Source organism: Rana temporaria, chromosome 10 (assembly GCF_905171775.1).
Source record: "Rana temporaria chromosome 10, aRanTem1.1, whole genome shotgun sequence".
Taxonomy (NCBI): Eukaryota; Metazoa; Chordata; class Amphibia; order Anura; family Ranidae; genus Rana; species Rana temporaria.
In genome coordinates, this window is record NC_053498.1 from 138,409,290 (window position 1) to 138,434,657 (window position 25,368).

The window sequence follows — 25,368 nt, forward strand, 5'->3', positions numbered from 1 at the left end:
CTTCACATCTGTCTCCACAGTCTCCCCCCTTCACATCTGTCTCCACAGTCCCCCCCTTCACATCTGTCTCCACAGTCCCCCCCTTCACATCTGTCTCCACAGTCCCCCCCTTCACATCTGTCTCCACAGCCCCCCCCCCATCACATCTGTCTCCACAGTCCCCCCCTTCACACAGTGTTCAGTAGTCAAAATCACAAAGTGAACATTGGCACACCTAATATAGGAAATGTGAATCATTTCTGTAAAACTCAACCCCGGCCTTTCCTCCTGGTATGTCCACACAGTTATTAACAGACATTTGGCAACACCCAGAGATTCTGGCTCACCAATTTCTTTGAGTGGGCACACTTTTAGAACACACTTCCCTACCAGCTAACATGAACAGCAATACTTTTCCTCTCTTGACATACTTCCAGATACGGCATTTCCTCAAAGAAGCTGGCTCCCCCGTCTCTCGCCCACTTACTCCCTTCAAACAGCTATGCACTCAATCTGCTCCTCAACAACACCATCTATAACATGTTCTCCTCAGACATCTTAATGAAATCTAATAAATTGTGTTTAAATTGGGAAAGAGACATGCAAACAGATGACAGAGGCAGAGGAGCAATGGGAGCACATATCTGCAATGACGCATAAAGGTCCTCGCAACGTATCGATCCAGGAAAACAATTATAAGGTCCTAACTTGCTGGTACAGAACCCCAGTAATTCTAAACAAATACAACCCTGCCTCCTCCAATAAGTGCTGGAGGTGCTCCATGAAATTAGGCACTTTATTACACATATGGTGGCAGTGGCATCACTAGTGTTGGTATCACCTGGTGTGGTAAAACATGGTGTAACTCGCCCCCCCCCCCCCCTTGGGAGTGGATGGAGCCGGGATGGAATCAGGGGAATTAATGAAGCCAGGATGGAATCAGGGGAATGGAAGGAGCTGGGATGGGGTGGTGGATAGAGCCGGGATGTGATCAGAGGGGTGGATGGAGCCAGAATGGGGTCGGGAGAGGGATGGAGCCAGGATGGGATCAGGGGAGTGGATGGAGCCGGGATGGAATTAGGGGAAGGGATGGAGCTAGGATGGATTTAGGGGAATGGATGGAGCCGGGTTGGAATCAGGGGAACTGATGGAGCTGGGATGGATTTAAGGGAATGGATGGAGCCGGGTTGGAATCAGGGGAATGGATGGAGCTGGGATGCGGCGATGGATGGTGCTGAAATAGGATCGGGAGGGAGGGATGGATGGAGCCAGGATGGGATCAGGAGAATGTCTAGAGCCAGGATGGGATCGGGTTGTGATGGAGCCAGGATGGGATGGGGTGGTGGATAAAGCTGTGGATGGACCAGGGGGATGGGATCGGGAGTGATTGATGGAGCTGGGATGGGATCGGGGGGTGGGTGGATGGAGCTGGGATGGAATCGGGGGGGGGGGTTGGATGGAGCAGGGATGGGATCGGGGGGTGGATGGACCAGGGATGGGATCGGGGGGTGGATGGACCAGGGACTTATAGACTTGATTCTCCTTACAGCCATTTACTCGTTTGTACTGACCACAACTGTGATACCATTGACTGTAATTGATAACAGTACTTATGATGTTCTGTTCAAAAGCATTGTAAACCTACTTTTAGTTTTACCAATAACATAGTGTGGAATAAGAAATAATGCGCTTCAATCACTCCGACACCATACCAACCATGGTGCCGTGATGATTGAAGCGCCAACACCAGCTTTTGCCCCGATAAATTGGCCATAAAAAATTGGCTTATGCCCATCTCCCGGGAAAAAAATTCTTCCACTTAGCAGGTCCCCGGTGCCATAAAGGTTGGGAACCGCTGTGAGATCTTAAGTGAAAAAAAGTAAAAAAAAAAAAAAAAAAAAAACTAATGAAGACACATAATGCAGCCAAGGACTGGTAAGCTGCAATGCATAATACATTATATTTTGTTTTATCATTTTTACGCAGTGTGAAAATAATAAGATAATCATCCTCCATTTGTTTCTTTCCGTCTGCTGTGTAATGTGAAGAGTAATCTCATCTGAGGCTCTGAGAATACAAATCACAAGGGGGGGGGGGGGTTTGGGGGGGTATATATTTTTAGCTACAGATGGCATTCCTCGGAGGGTCACAACATTATTGCAGATGGTTTTGGCTACCAGTACTCTAACTATACCTTCAGCAAGCTCTGGCTCAGGATATCAGTATGTATATTGGTTATGGAGAATTTTGGAATGCCTGTGTGTTTTTGGCCCAGATTTACAGAGTGTGGGCGCACATTACGCCGCCGTAGAGTAACCAATGTTCGCTACGCCAACGCAGCGCAGAGAGGCAAGCAATGCATTCAGCAAGCCAGTGCTCCCAACACTGCGCCAGCGTGGCGTGGGATTCGAAGGCGTACGCCGGCGTAGGTGGAAGTGGGCGTGACCCATGCAAATGAGGCGTGACCCCATGCAAATGATGGGCCGAGCGCCAGCCAGATACGTATCACGAACTGCGCATGCGCCGTGACATGGACGCATCCCCCTGCGCCTGCTCACAACCCCGTCGGAACAACTGCCTAAACTACGCCGGATCACTGCGTACGGCGTGAACGTAACCTACGCCCAGCCAGACACACGTCCAACGTAAAATACGCCGGCTTGTATTCCCTGGTGCAGACCTTTGCATGTCTGCTGCTGGGTTGCACCTCCTTTATGGGGAATAACTTTACGCCGGACTACAACTTACGCGCACCTCGCGTAGCCTGCTTTGGGCGCACGCAGGTTCGTGAATCGCCGTATTTCCCTCATTTGCATGTTTGAATGGATAATCAATGAGAGCGGCACCATGCACACAGCCTAAATGTGTGCCCACCCTATGCCGGCGTAAGCAAGCTACGTCGGCTGGGTGTAGCCTGGTTTTAGACGCATATCTGTTTGTGGGTCTGCGCACAGATACAACGGCGCACCTTTGCACTTACATCTGCGTAACTGAATCTGGGCCATTGTATCTCAGCTGTGATAATTCCCGGTGCAGTGGTGACCAGAAGTTTACACAATCAGCACTGATTCAACCAGCCTACAGATTTTCTATTTCCTTGCTGCTGGTCAATGCCCCCCCCCCCCCCCCCCACATTGGAGCTGCTGCCCTGCAGAGACCTTTGGCGTCCTGAAAGGATCTACAGTAAAACCTTGGTTCGAGAGTAACTTGGTTTGAGACCTTTTTTTAGGACAAGCAAAATGTTTTAATACATTTTGCCTTGATATACAAGCAATGTCTTGATATAAGAGTAGCGTCATGTCGCAACATTTAGCAACTTATTGCTACACTTAGAGGCGCCTCTCTTCTCTTTTATACCCTGTAAAAAAAAAATGCTTTGATATACAAGTGCTTTGGATTACAAGCATGTTTCTGGAACAAATTATGCTCGCAAACCAAGGTTTTTACTGTATTCCCATCCCTTGTAGGTGCAACTGAGCCTATGATTGGTTATAATAGAGGTAATGTTTGCACTTTCATACCAAACCTTTCTTGTATTGTTCTTTTATCTTCACAAATCAAAATAAGGCTAAATGTACCAAAAGTTCAGTATAGATTGTGGTCTTTATTTCCCAGTAGCTGCCAATTAGACTCCAACTTTCAGTTTTTGAGCATCATTTTCCAGGGTCCTCGTCAATCCAACTGCTGGCTAATAAGTAATCATTTCTAAACATTTACTTCTAGATGACACATACAGTATCTCACAAAAGTGAGTACACCCCTCACATTTTTGTACTGTAAAGAACTGGTGGACTGGCCAAGCATGTCTCCAGACCTAAAACCTATTGAGCATCTGTGGGACATCCTCAAAGGGAAGGTGGAGGAGCGCAAGGTCTCTAACATCCACCAGCTCCGTGATGTCGTCATGAAGGAGGGGAAGAGGACTCCAGTGGCAACCTGTGAAGCTCTGGTGACCTCCATGCCCAAGGGGGTTAAGGCAGTGCTGGAAAATAAGTAATAAGATAAACTTATTTGGTTCAGATGGGGACAAGCATGTGTGGTGGCAACCAGGTGAGGAGGACAAAGACAAGTGTGTCTTGCCTACAGTCAGGCATGGTGGTGGGAGTGTCATGGTCTGGGGCTACATGAGTGCTGCCGGCACTGGGGAGCTACAGATCATTGAGGGGACCATGAATGCCAACATGTACTGTGACATACTGAAGCAGCGCATGATCCCCCCCTTTGGGAGACTGGGCTGCAGGGAAGTATTCCAACATGATAACGACCCCAAACACACCTCCAAGACCACAACGGCCTTGCTAAAGAAGCTGAGGGTAAAGGTGATGGTCTGGCCAATCTCCAGACCTAAACCCTATTGAGCATCTGTGGGGCATCCTCAAACGGAGGTTGGAGGAGCGCAAGGTCTCCAACATCCACCAGCTCCGTGATGTCATCATGGAGGAGTGGAAGAGGACTCCAGTGGCAACCTGTGAAGCTCTGGTGACCTCCATGCCCAAGAGGGTTAAGGCAGTGCTGGAAAATAATGGTGACCACACAAAATATTGACACTTTGGGACCAATTTGGACATTTTCACTTAGGGGTGTACTCACTTTTGTTGCCACTGGTTTAGACATTAATGGCTGTGTGTTGAGTTATTTTGAGGGGACAGTAAATATACACTGTTATACAAGCTGTACACTCACTACACAACATTGTAGCAAAGTGTCATTTCTTCAGTGTTGTCACATGAAAAGATAGAAGAAAATATTTACAAAAATGCTCAGAAGCGAACGCACACGCAAGTCCCGCCCACGTATGTAAATGCCGTTCAAACCACATATGTGAGGTGTTAGAGCGTGTGCAACATTTCTAGCACTAGACCTCCTATGTAACTCTAAACTGGTAACCTGTAAAAAAAATTTAAGCGTCGCCTATGGAGATTTTTAAGTAATGAAGTTTGGCGCCATTCCATGAGTGTGCGCAATTTTAAAGCATGACATGTTGGGTATCTATTTACTCGGCATAACTTCATCTTTCACATTATACAAAACAATTGGGCTAACTTTACGGTATTGTTATTTTTTAATTCATGAAACCATTTTTTTTCCCCAAAAAAGGTGTTTGAAAAATTATTGCGCAAATACCGTGCAAGATAAACAGTTGCAATGACCACCATTTTATTCCCTAGGGTGTCTGCTAAAAAAAAAAAACATATATATTGTTTGGGGGTTCTGAGTAATGCTCTAGCAAAAGAATGATGATTTGTACATGTAGGAGAGAAGTGCCAGAATAGGCCCGGTATGGAGGTGGGTATAAAAGCCCGGCATTGAAGGGGTTAAACCACATGTCACATTGGCGAGCAGTACTGCAGAAGAATGCAACCTATGGAAGTCAATCTGGCCTTGCTGCAGTCAATTCATGAACATTTGATTTTAATAACAAGGATGGATTTTACTAATGGAACGTACTGTGGGGAGGTTGAGTTTTTCCATATGCTCTGTGCATCAGCCAAGTCATAAGGCTGGGGGGGGGGGGGGGGGGTGCTGTATATTCTCTGTGCGGAGTGATTGAAATATTGCGTTACAAGGTCGGCATGCAGCATTTAAACCGTGTGCAGCTGTGGCGACCTTTTAGCTTTCAATGTAAACCACAATGACTTTGGAAAATCAATTTACCATACATTAATGCAAATCACATGGAAAGAAGGCATCTACTTGGATACACGTCTACAACACAGCACCTGGCCAGACTGCAGACATTATGTGCTACTGAACATCTGCAGCGAACACATTATTATTACAACCTTTATTGCCTACGTACGTTTCTTTTATTCCAAACAGCAGAATATCTTGGTACCATGCTATCTTCCCTATGCCCATACATTGGGGTCAAATTTACTCAAACTGGAGAATGCAAAATCTGGTGCCGCTGTGCACGGGAGCCAATCAGCTTCTAACTTCAGCTTGTTCAATTAACCACTTAAGACCCGGACCTTTCTGCAGGTAAAGGACCTGGCCAGTTTTTGCGATTCGGCACTGCGTCGCTTTAACTGACGATTGCGCGGTCGTGCGACGTGGCTCCCAAACACAATTGGCGTCCTTTTTTCCCCACAAATAGAGGTTTTTTTGGTGGTATTTGATCATCTGTGCCGTTTTTATTTTTTGCCCTATAAACAAGAATAGAGCGACAATTTTGAAAAAAATGCAATATTTTTTACTTTTTCCTATAATAAATATCCACCAAAAAGATATAAAAAAACCTTTTTTTCCCCCCTCAGTTTAGACCGATACGTATTCTACCTATTTTGGGTAAACAAATTGCAATAAGCGTTTATCGATTGGTTTGCGCAAAATTTATACCGTTTACAAAATAGGGGATAGTTTTATTGCATTTTTATAAAAAAAAAAAAAATTCTACTAATGGCGGCGATCAGCGATTTTTTTCATGACGGCGACATTATGGCAGACACGTCGGACAATTTTGACACATTTTTGGGACCATTTTCACAGCAAAAAATGCATCGTTTACTGTGAAAATGACAGTGCAGTTTAGGAGTTAACCACGAGGGGGCGCTGTAGGGGTTATGTGTGACCTCATATGTTTTTCCAACTGTAGGGGGGCGGGGCTGGATGTGTGACGTCATTGATCGTGTTTCCCTATATCAGGGAACACACGATCAATGAAGCTGCCACAGTGAAGAACGGGGAAGCTGTGTTTACACTCACCTCTCCCCGTTCTTCAGCTCCGGAGACCTATCGCGGGACTCCAGCGGCGATTGGGTCCGCAGGTCCCGCGGTCACGGAGATTCGGACCGGGTCGCGAGCGCGCGACCCACGGCTGGGCACTTAAAGAGGACGTACAGGTACGTGCTTGTGCCCAGCCGTGCCATTCTGCCGACGTACATCTGCAGGAGGCGGTCCTTAAGTGGTTAAGCTTTGACAAAAAAAAAACTGGAAGCCGATTGGTTTCTATGCAGAGCGGCACCAGATTTTGCACAATCCAGTCTTAGTAAATCAACCCCACCGTGTTAACGTAGAACTGTGGCCAGGCTATGAGCAATTCAATAATATAAAGCCCAACTCTGGCAAACTTAAAGGGGTGGTTCCCCCTAAAACACATTTCTAACAATAGATTCGTAAGACCCCTTACACTGCGGGTAGGCTGGCTTTTTTTTTTTTTTTTTTTTTAGTACATACCTCGATCTCGGCGTTTCGTCCCTTGTCAGTGGGCGTTCCTAGTTGATTGACGTTCCTCGGACGGGCGCATACGTGACGTCACGACTTTCCGAAAGAAGCCGAACGTCGCTGCGCAGGCGCCGTATAGAGCCGACTCTATACGGCGCCTGCGCAATGACGTTCGGCTTCTGTCGGAAAGTCGTGACGTCACGTATGCGCCCGTCCGAGGAACGTCAATCAACTAGGAACGCCCACCGACAAGGGACGAAACGCCGAGATCTCGGTATGTACGAAAAAAAAAAAAAAAAAAGCCAGCCTACCCGCAGTGTAACGGGTCTTACGAATCTATTGTTAGAAATTTGTTTTAGGGGGAACCACCGCTTTAAGAATGTTCCCTTGCAGTGGGGCTGTGCCTGCAATATAAGGGCTAACTGCTTGTTTATGTCTAGGGGGCATTGAAAAGTAGAGTTACTTACCCAATCCTCTGCCATGCTAGACCAGTCCCCCCCATAGCCAATGCCAGGACAAGGCCATAAGTACAAAAATGCCAAACTGCACCACTTCCTCCTCCGATTTTTGGTGAATTAATCAGTGTCTATTCAAGACAAGAATATATTTAAAACATTATACATTAAATTAGGTTTAATAAAAGCAGAATTCATTCACACAGTCAGGCCCGGATTTACTCCCTTTGCCGCCCCAAGGCCGGGTCCTTCAATGCCACCCCTGCCTGCGCAGTACAGGGGGGACATTATCCGCTGGGGGACTTTTTCGGCAGGAAACTGAGAAGCAGTGGGGGGTGCTGCTGCCGAAAATGACATTGAGAACCATCTCAGCTCCTCTTCCCTCTGTTTTCTCTCCTCTTACCATCCGTGACATGACAGGGGGGGACTCCCGAAATAAAAGTGTCCTCTCCTCTCAGCTGCAGTGCCGCCCCTGCACCCACTGCCGCCCCGAGGCCTGACCTTGTTGGCCTTGTCTGGAATCCGGCCCTGCACACAGTTACTCTGTATTTATTTTAGTAGTTCCTGTGTTGCCACAGCAAGGCACGCTGAAGAGAAAGCAGGAGTAAAGACTGCCTAATTGTTGCAGTATGAGTAACTCCCAGCATTGGTGTCAGTGGACAAAATAATCACCCCCAACATTGGTGTAAGTAGCAGTAAGCCCCCCCGCATCGGTGCCAGTTTCTGCAATAATAACCCCCCCGCATCGGTGCCGGTTTCTGCAATAATAACCCCCCCAACATCGGTGCCAGTTTCTGCAATAATAACCCCCCGCATCGGTGCCAGTTTCTGCAATGATAACCCCCCAGCATCGGTGCCAGTTTCTGCAATAATAACCCCCCAGCATCGGTGCCAGTTTCTGCAATAATAACCCCCCAGCATCGGTGCCAGTTTCTGCAATAATAACCCCCCAGCATCGGTGCCAGTTTCTGCAATAATAACCCCCCAGCATCGGTGCCAGTTTCTGCAATAATAACCCCCCAGCATCGGTGCCAGTTTCTGCAATAATAACCCCCCGCATCGGTGCCAGTTTCTGCAATAATAACCCCCCAGCATCGGTGCCAGTTTCTGCAATAATAACCCCCCAGCATCGGTGCCAGTTTCTGCAATAATAACCCCCCAGCATCGGTGCCAGTTTCTGCAATAATAACCCCCCAGCATCGGTGCCAGTTTCTGCAATAATAACCCCCCGGCATCGGTGCCAGTTTCTGCAATAATAACCCCCCAGCATCGGTGCCAGTTTCTGCAATAATAAACCCCCGGCATCGGTGCCAGTTTCTGCAATAATAACCCCCCGCATCGGTGCCAGTTTCTGCAATAATAACCCCCCAGCATCGGTGCCAGTTTCTGCAATAATAACCCCCCGGCATCGGTGCCAGTTTCTGCAATAATAACCCCCCAGCATCGGTGTCAGTTTCTGCTATAATAACCCCCCGCATCGGTGCCAGTTTCTGCAATAATAACCCCCCGCATCGGTGCCGGTTTCTGCAATAATAACCCCCCCAGCATCGATGCCAGTTTCTGCAATAATAACCCCCCTGCGCATCGGTGCCAGTTTCTGCAATAATAACCCCCCGCATCGGTGCCAGTTTCTGCAATAATAACCCCCCAGCATCGGTGCCAGTTTCTGCAATAATAACCCCCCCAGCATCGATGCCAGTTTCTGCAATAATAACCCCCCTGCGCATCGGTGCCAGTTTCTGCAATAATAACCCCCCGCATCGGTGCCAGTTTCTGCAATAATAACCCCCCAGCATCGGTGCCAGTTTCTGCAATAATAACCCCCCGCATCAGTGCCAGTTTCTGCAATAATAACCCCCCGCATCGGTGCCAGTTTCTGCAATAATAACCCCCCAGCATCGGTGCCAGTTTCTGCAATAATAACCCCCCGCATCGGTGCCAGTTTCTGCAATAATAACCCCCCGCATCGGTGCCAGTTTCTGCAATAATAACCCCCCGCATCAGTGCCAGTTTCTGCAATAATAACCTCCCAGCATCGGTGCCAGTTTCTGCAATAATAACCCCCCAGCATCGGTGCCAGTTTCTGCAATAATAACCCCCCAGCATCGGTGCCAGTTTCTGCAATAATAACCCCCCAGCATCGGTGCCAGTTTCTGCAATAATAACCCCCCCGCATCAGTGCTATAGACAAAAGACGACTACAGCGCGGCGCTCAATTGCCGGGAGGACATCCCTGGACATCCTCCTGTTTACGAGCTCCCTGTGCGCCGCCGCGGGCACGCAACGGGGAAAAGCTGTGCCCGCCACGTCACGCGGGTGCCGATGCGCATGCCTGGGGGCCGCGATGTCCGCCGGGTACCCACGATCGGCATTTACAGAGCCAGGGACGTGGATCTGTGTGTAAACACACAGATCCATGTCCTGTCAGGGAGAGGAGACTGATGGTGTGTTTCTTGTACATAGGGACACAGCACCGGTCACCTCCCCCAGTCAGTCCCCTCCCCCTACAGTTAGAGTCACACCCTAGGGAAAACATTAACCCCTTGATCGCCCCCTAGTGTTAACCCCTTCCCTGCCAGTCACATTTATACAGTAATGAATGCATTTTTATAGCACTGATCGCTGTATAAATGTGAATGGATCCAGAATAGTGTCAAAAAGTGTCCGATGTGTCCGCCGCAATATCTCAGTCCTAACAAAAATCATAAATGACCGCCATTACTAGTAAAAAATCCAAATTTTTAAAAAATCTATCCCCTATTTTGTAGGTGCTAAACATTTTGTGCAATCCAATCACTATACGCTTATTATTTTTACCAAAAATATGTAGAAGAATACGTATCGGCCTAAACTGAGAAAAAAAAAACTTTTTTTTTTTTTTAAATTGGCATATTTATTATAGCAAAAAGTTAAAAATATTGTCCCGGATTCAGATACATTATCGTATCTATCGGCGGGCGTAGTGTATCTCAGATACAGATACACTACGCCACCGTAACTTAGGGCGCAAGTTCTGTTTTAAGAATGAACTTGCGCCCTAAGTTACGGCGGCGTAGTGTAAATGTGTCGGCGTAAGCCCGCCTAATTCAAATGTGGATGATGTGGGCGTGTTTTATTTAAATTACTTGTGACCCCACGTAATTGATGTTTCTTAGGAACGGCGCATGCTCCAAATTACGCCGCAAACTGTCAATGCTTTCGACGTGAACGTAACTTACGCACAGCCCTATTCGCGAACGACTTACGCAAACAACGTAAAATACGACGCTGTTCGTAGGTTTCCGACGTCCATACCTAACATGACTTACCCCTGCTTTATGAGGGGTAACTTTACTCCAGAAAAATCCTTACGTAAACGACGTAAAAAAATGCGCCGGGCGGATGTACGTTTCTGAATCGGCGTATCTACCTAATTTGCATATTCCTCGCGTAAATCTACGGAAGCGCCACCTAGCGTCCAGCGTAAATATGCAACTAAGATACGACGGCGTAAGAGACTTACGCCGGTCGGATCTTAGGGAAATCTATGCGTAACTGAGTCTAAGAATCAGGCGCATAGATACGACCCCGCACACTCAGAGTTACGACGGCGTATCCGGAAGTTACGCCGTCGTAACTCGTATCTGAATCCGGGCCATTGTGTTTTTTTCTAAATTTTTGCTCTTTTTTTGTTTATAGAGCAAAAAAAAATAAAAAACGCAGAGATGATCAAATACCACCAAAAGAAAGCTCTATTTGTGGGGAAAAAAGGACGCCAATTTTGTTTGGGAGCCACGTCACACGACTGCGCTATTGTCATTTAAAGCCTGACAGTGCTCAAAGCTGAAAATTGGCCTGGGCAAGAAGGGGGTGAAAATGCCCAGTAGGCAAGTGGTTAAAATGTATTAAAAAAAAAAAAAAGTTTTGTCTTAAAAGTGGAGGTTCACCCTTTAAAAAAAATTGACATTACACGGAGTCGCGCCATCCTACCGACAGAATGCCAGTGTTTTTTTTTTTTTTCAGCACATACCTCTTAATCCTGATTTTCACCTCACTGTAATCCCGCGGGAGTGGGCGTTCCCAAGCACTGCATGTGATTGACAGGCTTCCGAAAGGGCGCGTCACAGGTTGCCGACAGAACCCGAACGTCGGTGCGCAGGCGCCGTATAGAGCCGCACCGACGTTCAGGTTTTTTCGGCAACCTGTGACGCGCAGTATGCGCCGTTCGGGAAGCCTGTCAATCACAGGCAGTGCTTGGGAACGCCCACTCCCGCGGAATTGCCGTGAGGTGAAAATCGGGATTAAGAGGTATGTGCTGAGAAAAAAAAAAAAAACACTGGCATTCTGTCGGTAGGATGGCGCGACTCCGTGTAATGTAAAAAAAAAATTTAAAGGGTGAACCTCAACTTTAAGTGTACTTTAAAATGTATTTAAAAAAATAAAAAAAAGTTTTGCCTTTTGCCTAAAATGTATTAAAAAAAAAAAAAAGAAAAACAAGTTTTGCCTTTAAAATGCATTCAATAAAAAGAAAAGAAAAGAAAGTTTTGCCTTTAAGTGTACTTTAAAATGTATTAAAAAAAAAAAAAAAAAGAAGAAGAAAAAAAAGTTTTGCCTTTAAAATGTATTTAAAAAAATAAAAAAAAGTTTTGCCTTTAAGTGTACTTTAAAATGTATTAAAAAAAAAAAGAAAAAAAAGAAAAGAAAAACAAGTTTTGCCTTTAAAATGTATTTAAAAAAAAGTTTTGCCTTTAAGTGTACTTTAAAATGTATTAAAAAAAAAAAAAAGAAAAGAAAAATAGTAAAGAAAAAAAAAAGTTTTGCCTTTAAAATGCATTTAATAAAAAGAAAAGAAAGTTTTGCCTTTAAGTGTACTTTAAAATGGATTAAAAAAAAAAGTTTTGCCTTTAAAATGTATTTAAAAAAAAAAAGAAGAAAAAACAGTTTTGCCTTTAAAATGTATTTAAAATAAAAATAAAGTTTTGCCTTTAGGTGTTCTTTAAAATGTATTTTAAAAAAAAGAAGAGCATATAAAAGCACGTGACCTCCCCCTGTCTGATTCTAAGCCTCGTCTACAATGACTCGCGTGTGAAATGGCTGCTCTCTGCTGCCACCTAGTGGCCACCGAGCTGATTTCTTCCTCTGCTCCCTTTGCTGCTCACATAGCCATTTGCGGTGGCTGCATGCAGCATCCATGCTTATTAGATTAGCGCTTGTCAGGGGAGGGAGGAATGCATTGATGAAAGGTGATGATTTTGTAGCTGGCGCCTGGATCTGATGAAGGAGAAGCATTAGTGAGCCTCCCATCTGCAGACACAGAGAAGTGTGCTGGGCTCTGATCTGTCTATCCAGGCTGCAGAAGAAGAAGTCTCCTGATCTCCCCCCATCCTGGCCCTCTCCAGGGTGCTGAACCATCTCATTGACCTCCTGTAGGGTCTCCACCCTGATAGAACATCTAGGAGGGGGAGATCCACCATCCCTGTCTCCTGTCCTATCCACACCACCCCTGGGAAGACTGGAAGGAGCTGAATTCATCATGGCTACCTGGAAGGATTCATCCCACTGGAGTGTGTCTCTACTTCTTCCATTATTCGGTATGTAATCCATTCCAGGCCAGTGCCTGTGCCTTGTGAGCATGTCATTGTAGAACAATGGATGGGAGGCAGGCAGAGCTTCCTTAGCCATGCACAGAGCGATCAGATCAGGTCCCTGCCATGTAAAGGGTCACCTATTCCACATCTACAGCATGGACCTGATCTGCAGACATCTGGGGGGGGCATTAATACTATAGAGCTGCACCAAGTCCAATGAGAGCACCAAACACAGCATTTGGACCCATCATTGGACTTCGAGCCTATAGATCTGATGGAGGGGGGGGGGGTAGATCTTACAAGCTGAGCCCCCCGCTATTGGGAGATCAGCCTTACCGGAGTCGGCGGGGGTGATTTACTAAAACTGGAGAGTGCAACATCTGGTACAGCCGAGCATAGTAACCAATCGGCTTCTGACTTCAGTGTGTTCAATAAAGCTTTCACACAGAGAACTGGAAGCCGATTGGCTACCATGCAGAGCTCACAATCTGATCGATCTACTGATGGTTTTGGTTCTAAGCTTCTTTTTTATTTTACTTGTTGCATTTAACCTAGGTTAGCACTATTGCGTGCGTGCATCCTGTACACATACTGCACGCATACGGTACACATACTGCACACACACTACACGCATACTGTACACATACTACACGTATACTGCACACATACTGCACACATACGGCACACATACTGCACACACACTACACGCATACTGTACACATACTACACGTATACTGCACACATACTGCACACATACGGCACACATACTGCACACATACGGCACACACATACGGCACGCATACTGCACACATACGGCACACACATACGGCACGCATACTGCACACACATACTACACATACTGCACACACATACTACACATACTGCACACACATACTGCACACACGGCACACATACTGCACACACATACTGCACACACATACCGCACACACATACCGCACACACATACCGCACACACATACCGCACACACATACTGTACAAATACTGCAGCTGCTGGCTTTTAATAAATGGACACTTACCATCTGGAGTCCAGCGATGTCGGCAACCGCAGCCAATGTTTCCATCAGCTGTCGGATGTTGCGGCTGCCATTGTGGGTAAGGGAACCCAGCAGTGTAGCCTTACGGCTTCATGCCGGGAACTCTACTGCGCATGCGCGAGGCCCCGCTCCTCTCTCCTACTGGCTCTGCGACACAGGGGAAAGGAGGGAGCCGAGCAGTGATGTCAACAGGCATGGCTGTGGCTTCCAGAAGTGGGAACAGGATGCCTGTCAAAGACAGGTATCCGCTCCCCCCTCCCCCCTGAAATGTTGCTTTTAATAGTAAAAAATGGAAACAGAACTACAAGTCACAGCAGACAGTGGGGTGGATAGCTGACACGTTTCGCACTGGGGTATCAGCGCTTAGTCATAGGGGGTATGACTAAGCGCTGATACCCCAGTGTGAAACACGTCAGCTATCCACCCCACTGTCTGCTGTGACTTGTAGTGCTGTTTCCATTTTTTACTATTAAAAGCAACATTTTAAGAATTTCGTGGAAGTGCGGCTGTCCAGTCTTTTTCTCCAGTCTTCTCTTCGTGCATTGCCAGCACCCACGCTTCTGAGAGGACACTGACCTGGAGCGGCAGTTTCCCCTTTTCTCTCCCCCCTGAAAGGTGCCAATTGTGGCACTGGAGGGGAGGGTGGGAGGAGACAAATGAGCGCAAGTTCCACTTTTGGGTGAACTCCACTTTAATACATTCTATGCATTAAGGCGAAAAACTTTCTGTGCTGCAGCTCCCCGTTCAGGCCACCTCTTTCTTACCTGTGCCCATCTGATCCAGACATGTGCACAAATGCAGCAGCTCCAGCCGCTGTCGCTCTCCTTATTGGATAGATTGATAGAAGCAGGAGCCATTGGCTCACGCTGCTGTCAATCAAAAGCTGCGACATGGGGGGCGGGGCCGAGTCCCACTGTCTGTCTGTGCCTGTGGACTCAGCAGCGGGATTTGGGAGCGAGCCCACACGGGTGCCCCCATGGATATCGCATTACCATAGGGGCGCCTGATAAAGAGGAGGAGCCAGGAGCACCACCAGAGGACCCGAGAAGAGGAGGATCAGGGCTTCTCTGTGCAAAACCATTACACAGAGCAGTTAAGTAGCAGTTATGACATATTGATTATTTTTATTTAAAAAAAAATGGTAGGTTTACAATCACTTTAAAGCGCCCTGCATGGACCCACGTGGTGCTGCAGCATCATGCGATTTCACACAGGCAAAAAAGCGCTGCGTTTTCCAATGCATGGGGGCGCCATTAGGAATTAATGGTTACCTTGCATGTCTGCTAAACAGCAGCAGGTTGTGCCAGCGGGTTGGCAATGCGCAGGATTATGGATGCATTCCCGACCCGAACATATGTGAATCTAGGCAAATTCTTTGGAAGCAGTCCTACTTTCCAGTGATCTGTGGATCAGTCCTCGGTTTGTAATTGCCAGATTTACAATCCATATATTGAACAAGTTACACAGACATACCAGCACAGCTCCCTCACCCAGACCCTCTTCTTTATTAGACCAGAACCCACAATACACACCCAGCATAGAACCCCACAATAGACACTCAGCCTAAAACCCCACAATAGACACCCAGCATAAAACCCCACAATAGACACCCAGCATAGAACCCCACAATAGACACCCAGCATAGAACCCCACAATAGACACCCAGCATAGAACCCCACAATAGACACCCAGCATAGAACCCCACAGTAGACACCCAGCATAGAACCCCACAGTAGACACCCAGCATAGAACCCCACAGTAGACACCCAGCATAGAACCCCACAGTAGACACCCAGCGTAGAACCCCACAGTAGACACCCATCGTAGAACCACAGAATACTCCCACAGAAGACTCTCACAGAAGACTCTCACAGAAGACTCTCACAGAAGACTCTCACAGAAGACTCTCACAGAAGACTCTCACAGAAGACTCTCACAGAAGACTCCCACAGAAGACTCCCACAGAAGACTCCCACAGAAGACTCCCACAGAAGACTCCCACAGAAGACTCCCACAGAAGACTCTCACAGAAGACTCCCACAGAAGACTCCCACAGAAGACTCCCACAGAAGACTCCCACAGAAGACTCCCACAGAAGACTCCCACAGAAGACTCCCACAGAAGACTCCCGCAGCAGACACAGCAACAAGTCTCTGGATCCAATGGCCTACTTGTCTGTATGTCCTTTGCATGCCGTACGTCTGCAGGGCTTTATTGAAAACAATCTATATTAGTTAGTAGCAGAGCACAGCCATAATTAGAAGGCCCAGGGGGACGCGTGTGCAGCCTGCAGACTGTTCCAGGTCTCGGCTTACAGGTTAGAAAAAGTCTGTATGCCATCTGTGTGTAGTCCTCAGGTGGGGGAATCATAGATGTATTCGGAAACCCCTCTGTGAACCAGGATTACTACAGAACTCATTTCTCTAATGCTGGATATTTCTTTTTCATAGAAACTTGATCTTTGAACCAGCGTTGGCACAGGCCCAGAGTGACAATTTCTCATCTATAGAAACAAAATAGATCTAAAGTGGAAATTTATATAAGGGATGTGTGGCATCAGAAACGCAGTCAATGTAAAAAAAAAAACACAATGTTTATTTCTGAACAGTGGAGGTGTGTCCATAGTGGGCGCAGGAGCACCGCCCCCTCTCTCCTGCACCCACTCACTCAACAATACATAGATTCATGCATTGCATGAATCTATGTATTGTCGCCGCTGCCACCCACTATTCAGGTGTCTGGCCCCCTGTTGAGTGCCGGCCATCTGAATAACAACGGTGGGTGTGTTTTGGAAGTGTCTATCAGAGCCAGTGGCTCTGATAGGCTTCCTGATTACAGCCTGTGGGCTCTAATCGGCATCCAAATAGTTACCCAGATGGCGCTCAGGGTGTGCGTTCCCTGGTTAACACTGACACGCGTCTCAACCAATCAGGTTCACCGGGTCTGGTTACCGGTCACCTGATTGGCTGAAGTGACATCGAGGGCGGGAGAAGACATTGAGGGATCGTGGAGGAGGATAGCTGACTCGAGAAAGGCAAGTTCCAGCAGGGGGGCAAAACTGCCGGTATTTTGGGGCAATATGGCGGCATTTTACAGGGGGCAATGTGGTGGCATTTTACAGGGGGCAATGTGGCGGCATTTTACAGGGGGCAATGTGGCGGCATTTTACAGGGGGCAATGTGGCGGCATTTTACAGGGGGCAATGTGGCGGCATTTTACAGGGGGCAATGTGGCGGCATTTTACAGGGGGCAATGTGACGGCACACTGCCTGCGTTTGACGGCACACTGGCTGCATAACAATAAGTGTCCCGGTGCCTGTGTTATATAAAAAAATATGCCAATCTGTACCTATAATCAGAGTGTCTCCTGGCACTCACGTGACTTCTCAGCTCTCTCGTCTGCCTGGCTGACAGCTCCAATGGGCGGGGCCGAGCACTCCCGATGACGTCAGTCGGGGAGGAGGGGAAGAGAGGAGAGAGAGAGCCAAAGAGTCACGCAAGTGCTGGAAGATGCTCTGCTATAGGTACAGATCGGCAGCTTTTTTTATATAACACAGGCACATGGACACATAACGTTATGTTACAGAGGGGATGGGAGTTTTTTATTGTAGTTATAATAGCAGCAGGAGAGGAGGGGATTTGGGCAGTGACACAGAGCAGACAGGCGGGGAGGGAGGGGGAGAGGAGGACAGAGGAGAGCTGCGGATTACGGAATCCCGTAAACTGACCACGGTGTCAGGGCTCAGCAGCCATGATAAACCGTGGTCAGTTTACAGGGGGGAGGGCATAGCCAGGCAGGATCAGCCAGGTTTTTTAGGTGATAGAAGGGACCAAATTACACAGCACAAGCACTGTGCTGGTACTCGTGCTTAAAGGGAACAGAAGCTGTTTTTTTTTGTTTTGTTTTTTAGGTTAACAAACACTTTGATAATCTGTACAGTCTGCCATACAGTATTCATTTTTATGTCAAATTTTGATTTCGTTTTAGTCATAGGCTTTTGACTAAAATGCCATTTTAGTTTTAGTTGTATTTTAGGCATCTAAATTGTTTTAGTTTTAGTCGTATTTTAGTTGATTACATTTTCCAGTACATCTTTCAGTCCACTAAAATCGAATGGTTTTGTTAAATTGTAATGCATTATTTAACCACTCGCCGCCCGCCTTATGCAAAAAGACGTTGGCAAAGTGGTTTCAATATCCTGAGTGGACGTCATATGACGTCCTCAGGATATTGAGCCGCTGCACGCCCCCGGGGGCGCACATCGCGGCAATCGTTGTTGCAGGATGTCAGTCTCACGGCTGATCACGATCTAAACAGGAAAAGCCGGTAATCGGCTTTTCCTCACTCGCGTCTGACAGACGCGAGTAGAGGAGAGCCAATCGGCTGCTCCTCTGACAGGGGGGGTTTGTGCTGATCGATTATCAGAACAGCCCCCCCCCCCCCCGAGGATGCACACACTGGACAACCAGGGATGCCACTAGACCACCAGGGATGCAAAACACAGGTATGCCACCCTAGATCACCAGGGATGACAGAAATAATGGATGCCAATCAGTGCCCGCAATAGATGTCAATCAGTGCCCACAATGGGCATCACTGATTGGCAGGCATTGTTTGGCACTGATTGGCATCCATTAGTACAACATATATACGTTAGTGCCACCTATCAGTGCCCATCTATGCCCATCCGTGGCGCCTATCAGTGCCCATCCATGCCGCCTATCAGTGCCCATCCGTGCCGCCTATCCGTGCCCATCCGTGCCGCCTATCCGTGCCGCCTATCCGTGCCCATCCGCGCCGCCTATCCGTGCCCATCCGCACCACCTATCCATGCCCATCCGCACCGCCTATCCGTGCCCATCCGCACCGCCTATCCGTGCCCATCCGCACCGCCTATCAGTGCCGAATATTAGTGCCCATCATCAGTGCCCATCAATGCCACCACATCAATGCCACCTCATCAGTGCCCATCAATGAAGGAGAAAACTTACTTATTTACAATGTTTTATAACAAAAACAAAAAAAAATGAATTCATTCTACACTCCTGCGACTTGTTTTCAGCACGCTGTTGGCTGACATTACAGAGCCGGTCCAGGCTCAGGAAAGATCACGACCATATTGGTTGGGATCTACCCACATGCCTGGACTGGCACCCGGCTCAGCCTCTCAGTGAGCCGCTGAGGACCTGAACCCGGCTGCTCCCGCTCACTCCACAGCTCAGTGCTCCAGGGGGTGGGGGGCAGAGCAGACAGCGGTGACTGACAGTCTACAGCTCTCTGCTCAGGAAGCCCTGAAAAACGAGCAATCGGTGGCGTATGATCACTAGGTTCGCAGTGTTAGAGCCGGCGGGGGACAGATGCAGCATCCACCATGGTAAATATAATTAATAAAAAAAAAAGCAAATCCCGTACTTCTCTTTTAAGCATTTCTCTAGAATTTCCAAACTCATTATATACTCCTGGAGTAGAAATCGAATAGGATGTTATTATTTCTGGTATGAAGGTTTGAACATGAACTACAGATTTAGCCATATAATGTCTTTTTTTAATATGACCAAGTTTCATAAATAAAAATATTGCTTACTGAAGATGTACAATTCAGTGTATTGCTAACTGTATGGCCAGGAACTGGCTTCCACTGACTGCCAAATATATATATTGACAGCAGATGCCGAAAGTACAAGCATCAGAAACCCGATCCTGTGATAATGCATTCTTAATGGACATTACTGACATTCTCGGTGTAGTATCAGCACCTGAACAGCTGCCTGCATAGTACAGCTATAGACATATAGTACCAATCACTATGGCAGAATTAGAAACAGCTGATCTACTAAACGGCAGATCCATAAGGAGGGGAGTCTATGAAACACTCTGCCCTACAAACAAACAAAAGAAGAGTATAGGACGTATTACTGATGCCCAGACAACTACTGGTACATCACCCTTCCATTCTGCAGAGGGGGGAACCAAAGGGAGGATATGAAGGGTTGTGATGGGTGACAGACCGTTCTTTCTTCAGCCACTTAGACTACGGCTCCCTATAACACATGTCTAACCCTTCTGTGACTTAAATAGACCGTTCATTTGAGACACAAGTCGTATAATTGCTGAAACTGAAACTGAACTGAAAATCCCAGGTCATTTCGGGGCCCCTATGTGGTAGGAACACTACAGAATTCATGGTTTTAATTGGGGATGCCACCTGCCGTACCAATTACCTATGCAATTTAATACTGCAGCCCAACAAAAAATAGAATTCTTCTCCAAGGCAGACTTCTCAACTAGGGTGCTGTGGGTTCATCCAGGAGGTTGCTAGGGGTTCCATGAATAGTGAACAATTCCTGCCTCTCAAATAACTAAAATGTCAATGGTGTCAGTGAGAAGTTATCTTTAAGGTAGTGGCAGGCGGTGTTTGTTTGTTTTTTTTGGGGGGGGGGGGTTCGCCCGCACTTACCCAAGAAGGCCCCAGCGGGCCGGCGCAGTCTGCATTCCAAAAAGAGTCCCGTGTGTCTTTAGGTTCGTTTCAGGTGCAAATTCAGGCTAATATTTGGACCCGATTCGCACCTAAACCACTGAACACACTGGACCCCATGCTGGGAACCGCCGCCGCATATATGTGAGCCCGGCATTAATGTGTCCAGAGGCTGTATGAAGTGACACAAAGGGCCCCTAATCAAACATGGGATTTCAATTTTTTCAGTACATGTCATTCATATTACCTCTTCTCTTTGACAAAGGACTGGATTTGAAAAGAAAATCCTGCCCCCAATAAAATATAACATATATAGGGAAGGAAATATATTACTTTTTATTGACTCACCTGTGACGATGTTGACGTTGTACCCAATCTTCCCAGCTCTAACACATAGACTGTTGTATTGACCAAGTGTGCATATCGATATGACAGTTACCCAGTGAATGTGTCCTGTTAAAAAGAAAACCAGAAATGAACTCCTTTTCTGATTTTGTGGATCACATATCCTATGCTTATCATTGTGTGACCATCATGGGATTCCACCGCCTTTCTCGCATGCTGATAACTTACATTTGTTTTAGAATATGATAAGGCCACAATTGTCTTGGCTAGTGACATGTGAAAATGGGGTGTGTGTAGCTTCTGTGATCAAAGCTTGTGAGCCGCAACGCGTGAGCCCCTGTATGCGTTTACTCACTTTTTTTATGCGCCAATAAAGAAGCAACCGGGTCGTTTGCAGGTTTACATTCATTATAGAGGTCATAGGTACAGAATAGGGATGTATGCATATAAACTTAGAAACAGCCCCACTGAAGAACCAAACAGGGATTGAAAAATCTTCTCTGTGTATAATAGAAGAAATAAATTTGCGACTACCAAAAAGCCTCAAAGCTTGAGACCGTCACAATGTGTTAAAAGTGGGGGCTTACCAGATTCTAATGGCCCTCGCTAAGAAAAGGTAAAAAAACGCTGGTTTAGTTATCCACAAAAGCCGCTGACCTGCTTCAGGGGCCTTGACAGGCCATTACGCTTCGGTATATCTCACCAGCCAATGTGTAATAAGGCTCCATACAGGCAAGATATCATAAAAGAAGGGAAAAAAAACACCCTCCATAGTGTAAAACCACATATTTAATAAGGATGAATGCACTTACAATAAGTAGAAGTTATACAAACGATTCAAGTCACAAGTATGGTCAGTTTTTCTGACTGGAATAGAAAACTGACCATACATGGGACTTGAACTGTTTGGTGGGATATACCGAAGTGTAATGGCCTATCAAGACCCCTGAAGCAGGTTGAGGCTTTGTGGATAACTAAACAAGTGTTTTTTGACCTTTCCTTAGTGAGGGTCATTAGAATCTGGTAAGCCACTACTTTTCATACATTGTGGTGGTCCTATTGCTGAAAATCTTTGAGGCTCTTTGGGATTTCCAATCTTCTATGATACACAGAGAAGCTTATTCAATCACCGTTTGGTTCTTCAGTGGGACTTTTTCTCAGTTCATATGCATACATTTATATGTGATTATTTTTGATTTTATTATTTGTAAGTAGTGTCCTATGTGATTTTTATATGCGCTGCACTGTATTTTTTCCAATTTATGCACACCATGTATTAGGGTATTGCGCCAGCTGCTTTTAAATATCACAAATTTGGGGCCCTAGCGCGATTTTTCTTATGATAACAGAATAGGGAAAGTTGGCTTAGACCGTGTCCTGTATAATATACAATAAATGCAGAATTTTTTTTTCATAAAGACAAGAGTAATGCCTTTTTAATTTGTCAGTATCTGATAAGATCTAAATTAACACGTTTATTCCCTCTTTTGTCTCCCCTTTATTGTGTTTTTGTGTGTTGTGTGGCCCTTTGTGTGTTTTTTTGTGGTGTGTGGCCCTGTTGCCAACCCCATTGCTGTTCCTATACCTTTCCCTACACTTGTGTTTTCCCTTTATTGTATTTTTACTAATTTTGTTGTTTGACCTGACCCTTTGTGTATTCTTGTGTATTCTTTTTTTGCTGCTGTTGTGTTTGTTATGTTTGTCTATTTCTTGGTTTCCCTGGTGTTTTACGCCCTGCTTGCCTTCTCTGCCTGCTCCTTTAATTGGTGTACACACCCCCCCTTTTTCCTGCTGGTGACACTCTGCAGTTGGGTTCTGCTCGCCTGTATGCGTTGAGGTTCCTTCTGGGACAGAGGCCGTGAGAGGACAGAATATGACCTTATTGTGCATCTCCTGCATGCAAAGAGAGGAGGTCTACGCCATTACCAATGTTGAATGGTACTATGAACCCACAAATGGCATTGGAAACCGATCGCTTGTATGTATTTTGTATTCTTTTTACACTTTTTGTCATTTTTGACCTGTTTATTTAAGATATATGAATATCTCCCATGTGCTTGGTTGGAAAAAGGCTTTTCATGACTGGACTTGTCTGATGTTGCATAGAAGCGTAATGCTAAGCTCTTTAAAGTACTTTTATATGGATCTGTGGGAAGAAACATTGTTGCAATCCAGTATTTATTAAGATATAGCCATTATTTCATTAAGAACATTACAGAGATGCATTAGGCTGTGAAGGAGGAACAGTGTCTCTGATGCTCACTCCATCCAAATGCAGGGCCTATGTTTACAAGCTTTTATTTGTCAGAACTGCTTCTCTCCCAATACAAGTCAATGGTAATGCAAAAGCAGCTTGAAAACAGGTTGGTGTAGGTGAGAAGGGGTTCAGGTGCAGGTCACCTTTCAATGATCTCCGAAGCTTCTCAAACTGATATCAAATGTAAGCAGAATGCACATGAAAGCAAGCCACATCTGCCAAGCCACACATTTTTTAATGCAGACTAGAAATCTAAACCTAAGGCCCCTTTCACACTACTACGACTTCAAAGTTGCACGATTTTACTGTGATTTTGTGGCTGCGATTTCAGGGAGACTTGAGGTGTTTGAACGTGAACTTGCATCAAAGTCGCACCAAAGTAGTGCAGAGACTACTTTGAAGTCGGCCCAGACTTGAAGTCGTACTAATATGAGTGGTTGTCCTTGGAAATCATGGGGAACGACTTGTTGTCATGCTACTTTGCAGTCCCAAATCGTGGGACAAGTCGTACAAGTGTGAAGGGGGCCTAATACAGTAAAACCTTGGTTTGAGAGCGTTGCAAGAATAGCAACATTTTTTGTTTTGACTTGATATACAAGCGATGTCTTGATATACACATAGCGTCATGTCACGAGTGAGTATAAAAGAGAAGAGAGGCACCTCTAAGTGTAGCAATATGGTTACATTTAATGAAGGTACAACATTTAGCAACATATTTCTACACTTAGAGGCGCCTCTCTTCTCTTTTATACTCGAGCTCCTGCTGGATTTTTCTTCTAATCCCCTTGGGGAGGCTTCCATTTGTGGATGGACATTTTATGGTTACACAACCTGTCACATTGCTATAATCTTTTTATATGGACTATAAACTGAAAGACTTATGAGGAAATGGTTGTGGAACAAATCATTTGAGTTTCCATTATTTCTTATGGGGAAATTTGCTTCGATAAACGAGTGCTTTGGATTACAAGCATGTTTCTGGTACAAATTTTGCTCGCAATCCAAGGTTTTACTGTATCTCATTGGTAGCTATGGCAAGATGCACTTTCCTTTTCTCAGCTTTTCATAAATTAGCCTTTATTGCTAGATCAGGTGTTTAGAAAAAGTCGCCGTTCTCTAGTAATACTCAAGCCTTGTCTCTCCCTAGATCTACGAATTTGTTGCTGGAAAGCACACCAAGCCTAAAAGCCGGTTTGAACGTCGCCTTCAATGGATCGGGAGCAAGGACCTGCAGGACGTCTCCCTCATATTACATAATGTGACAATCACCGATTCTGGGAAATTTGTCTGTCAGGTGAACCGTACACTGCATTATGAGGCTCACCAGCACTCCGTGCAGACCAGCTTGGAAATCAGCCTCATTGTCTCCGAAGTAGGTAGGAGATGTATGATATCCTTGTATATTGGCATTGCCATGAAGGTGCCCTAATTCCAACTCTACCTGACTTTCAGAAACCCTGCATAGTACAAGGGTCATTTTTACCTTCAGGTCAGGGCTTGACAAATCAGACGTGCCAGGTCGCCAAGGTGACACACCCGCCCCCTCCGCTATGTATCCCATGCTTCGCTTGCCATCTGTGGGCCCAAGACGGTTGCCACCAGGTGGAGGGGAGGGTGGAGAGCGGACCCATACCCGTTCTCCACCACTTCTTGTTGCTGACTCGGAAGTGACGCGTGCGACGTCACTTCCAGGTCCCCATTGACAGTTTCCCTGGCCATCAAGTCCAAGAGGGTGCCACCGTGTGGGGGGGAGGGTGGACAGCGGACACATACCCGTTCTCCACCACTTCTTGTTGCTGACTCGGAAGTGACGCGTGCGACGTCACTTCCAGGTCCCTATTGACAGTTTCCCTGGCCATCAAGTCCAAGAGGGTGCCACCATGTGGGGGGGAGGGTGGAGAGCGGACACATACCCGTTCTCCACCACTTCTTGTTGCTGACTCGGAAGTGACGCGTGCAACGTCACTTCCGGGTCCCCATTGACAGTTTTCCCGGCTATCAAGTCGAGAGAATATAATGCATTGCAATTTGCAGGGGAGAATGCAGGATCTTTTTGACCCTGGATGTCT

At 46.4% G+C, this 25,368-nt stretch overlaps 1 protein-coding gene and 1 long non-coding RNA gene across 2 annotated transcripts in view; one reads left to right on the forward strand and one right to left on the reverse strand.

The window, feature by feature from the left end:
- Positions 1-7,645: 7,645 nt before the first annotated feature.
- Positions 7,646-25,368, reverse strand: part of LOC120915676 — a 36,634-nt gene continuing 18,911 nt past the window's right edge. The window contains exons 2-3 of the long non-coding RNA XR_005743900.1: positions 21,046-21,150; positions 7,646-7,729 (exon numbers count right to left, since the gene is read on the reverse strand). This is a non-coding gene — a long non-coding RNA (uncharacterized LOC120915676). The remainder of the gene's footprint in view (positions 7,730-21,045; positions 21,151-25,368) is intronic.
- Positions 12,711-25,368, forward strand: part of SCN3B (sodium voltage-gated channel beta subunit 3) — a 32,451-nt gene continuing 19,793 nt past the window's right edge. The window contains exons 1-3 of the mRNA XM_040326382.1: positions 12,711-13,168; positions 22,851-23,020; positions 24,447-24,675. Coding sequence (XP_040182316.1) covers positions 13,111-13,168; positions 22,851-23,020; positions 24,447-24,675 — 457 coding nt within the window. The 5' untranslated portion in view covers positions 12,711-13,110. The remainder of the gene's footprint in view (positions 13,169-22,850; positions 23,021-24,446; positions 24,676-25,368) is intronic.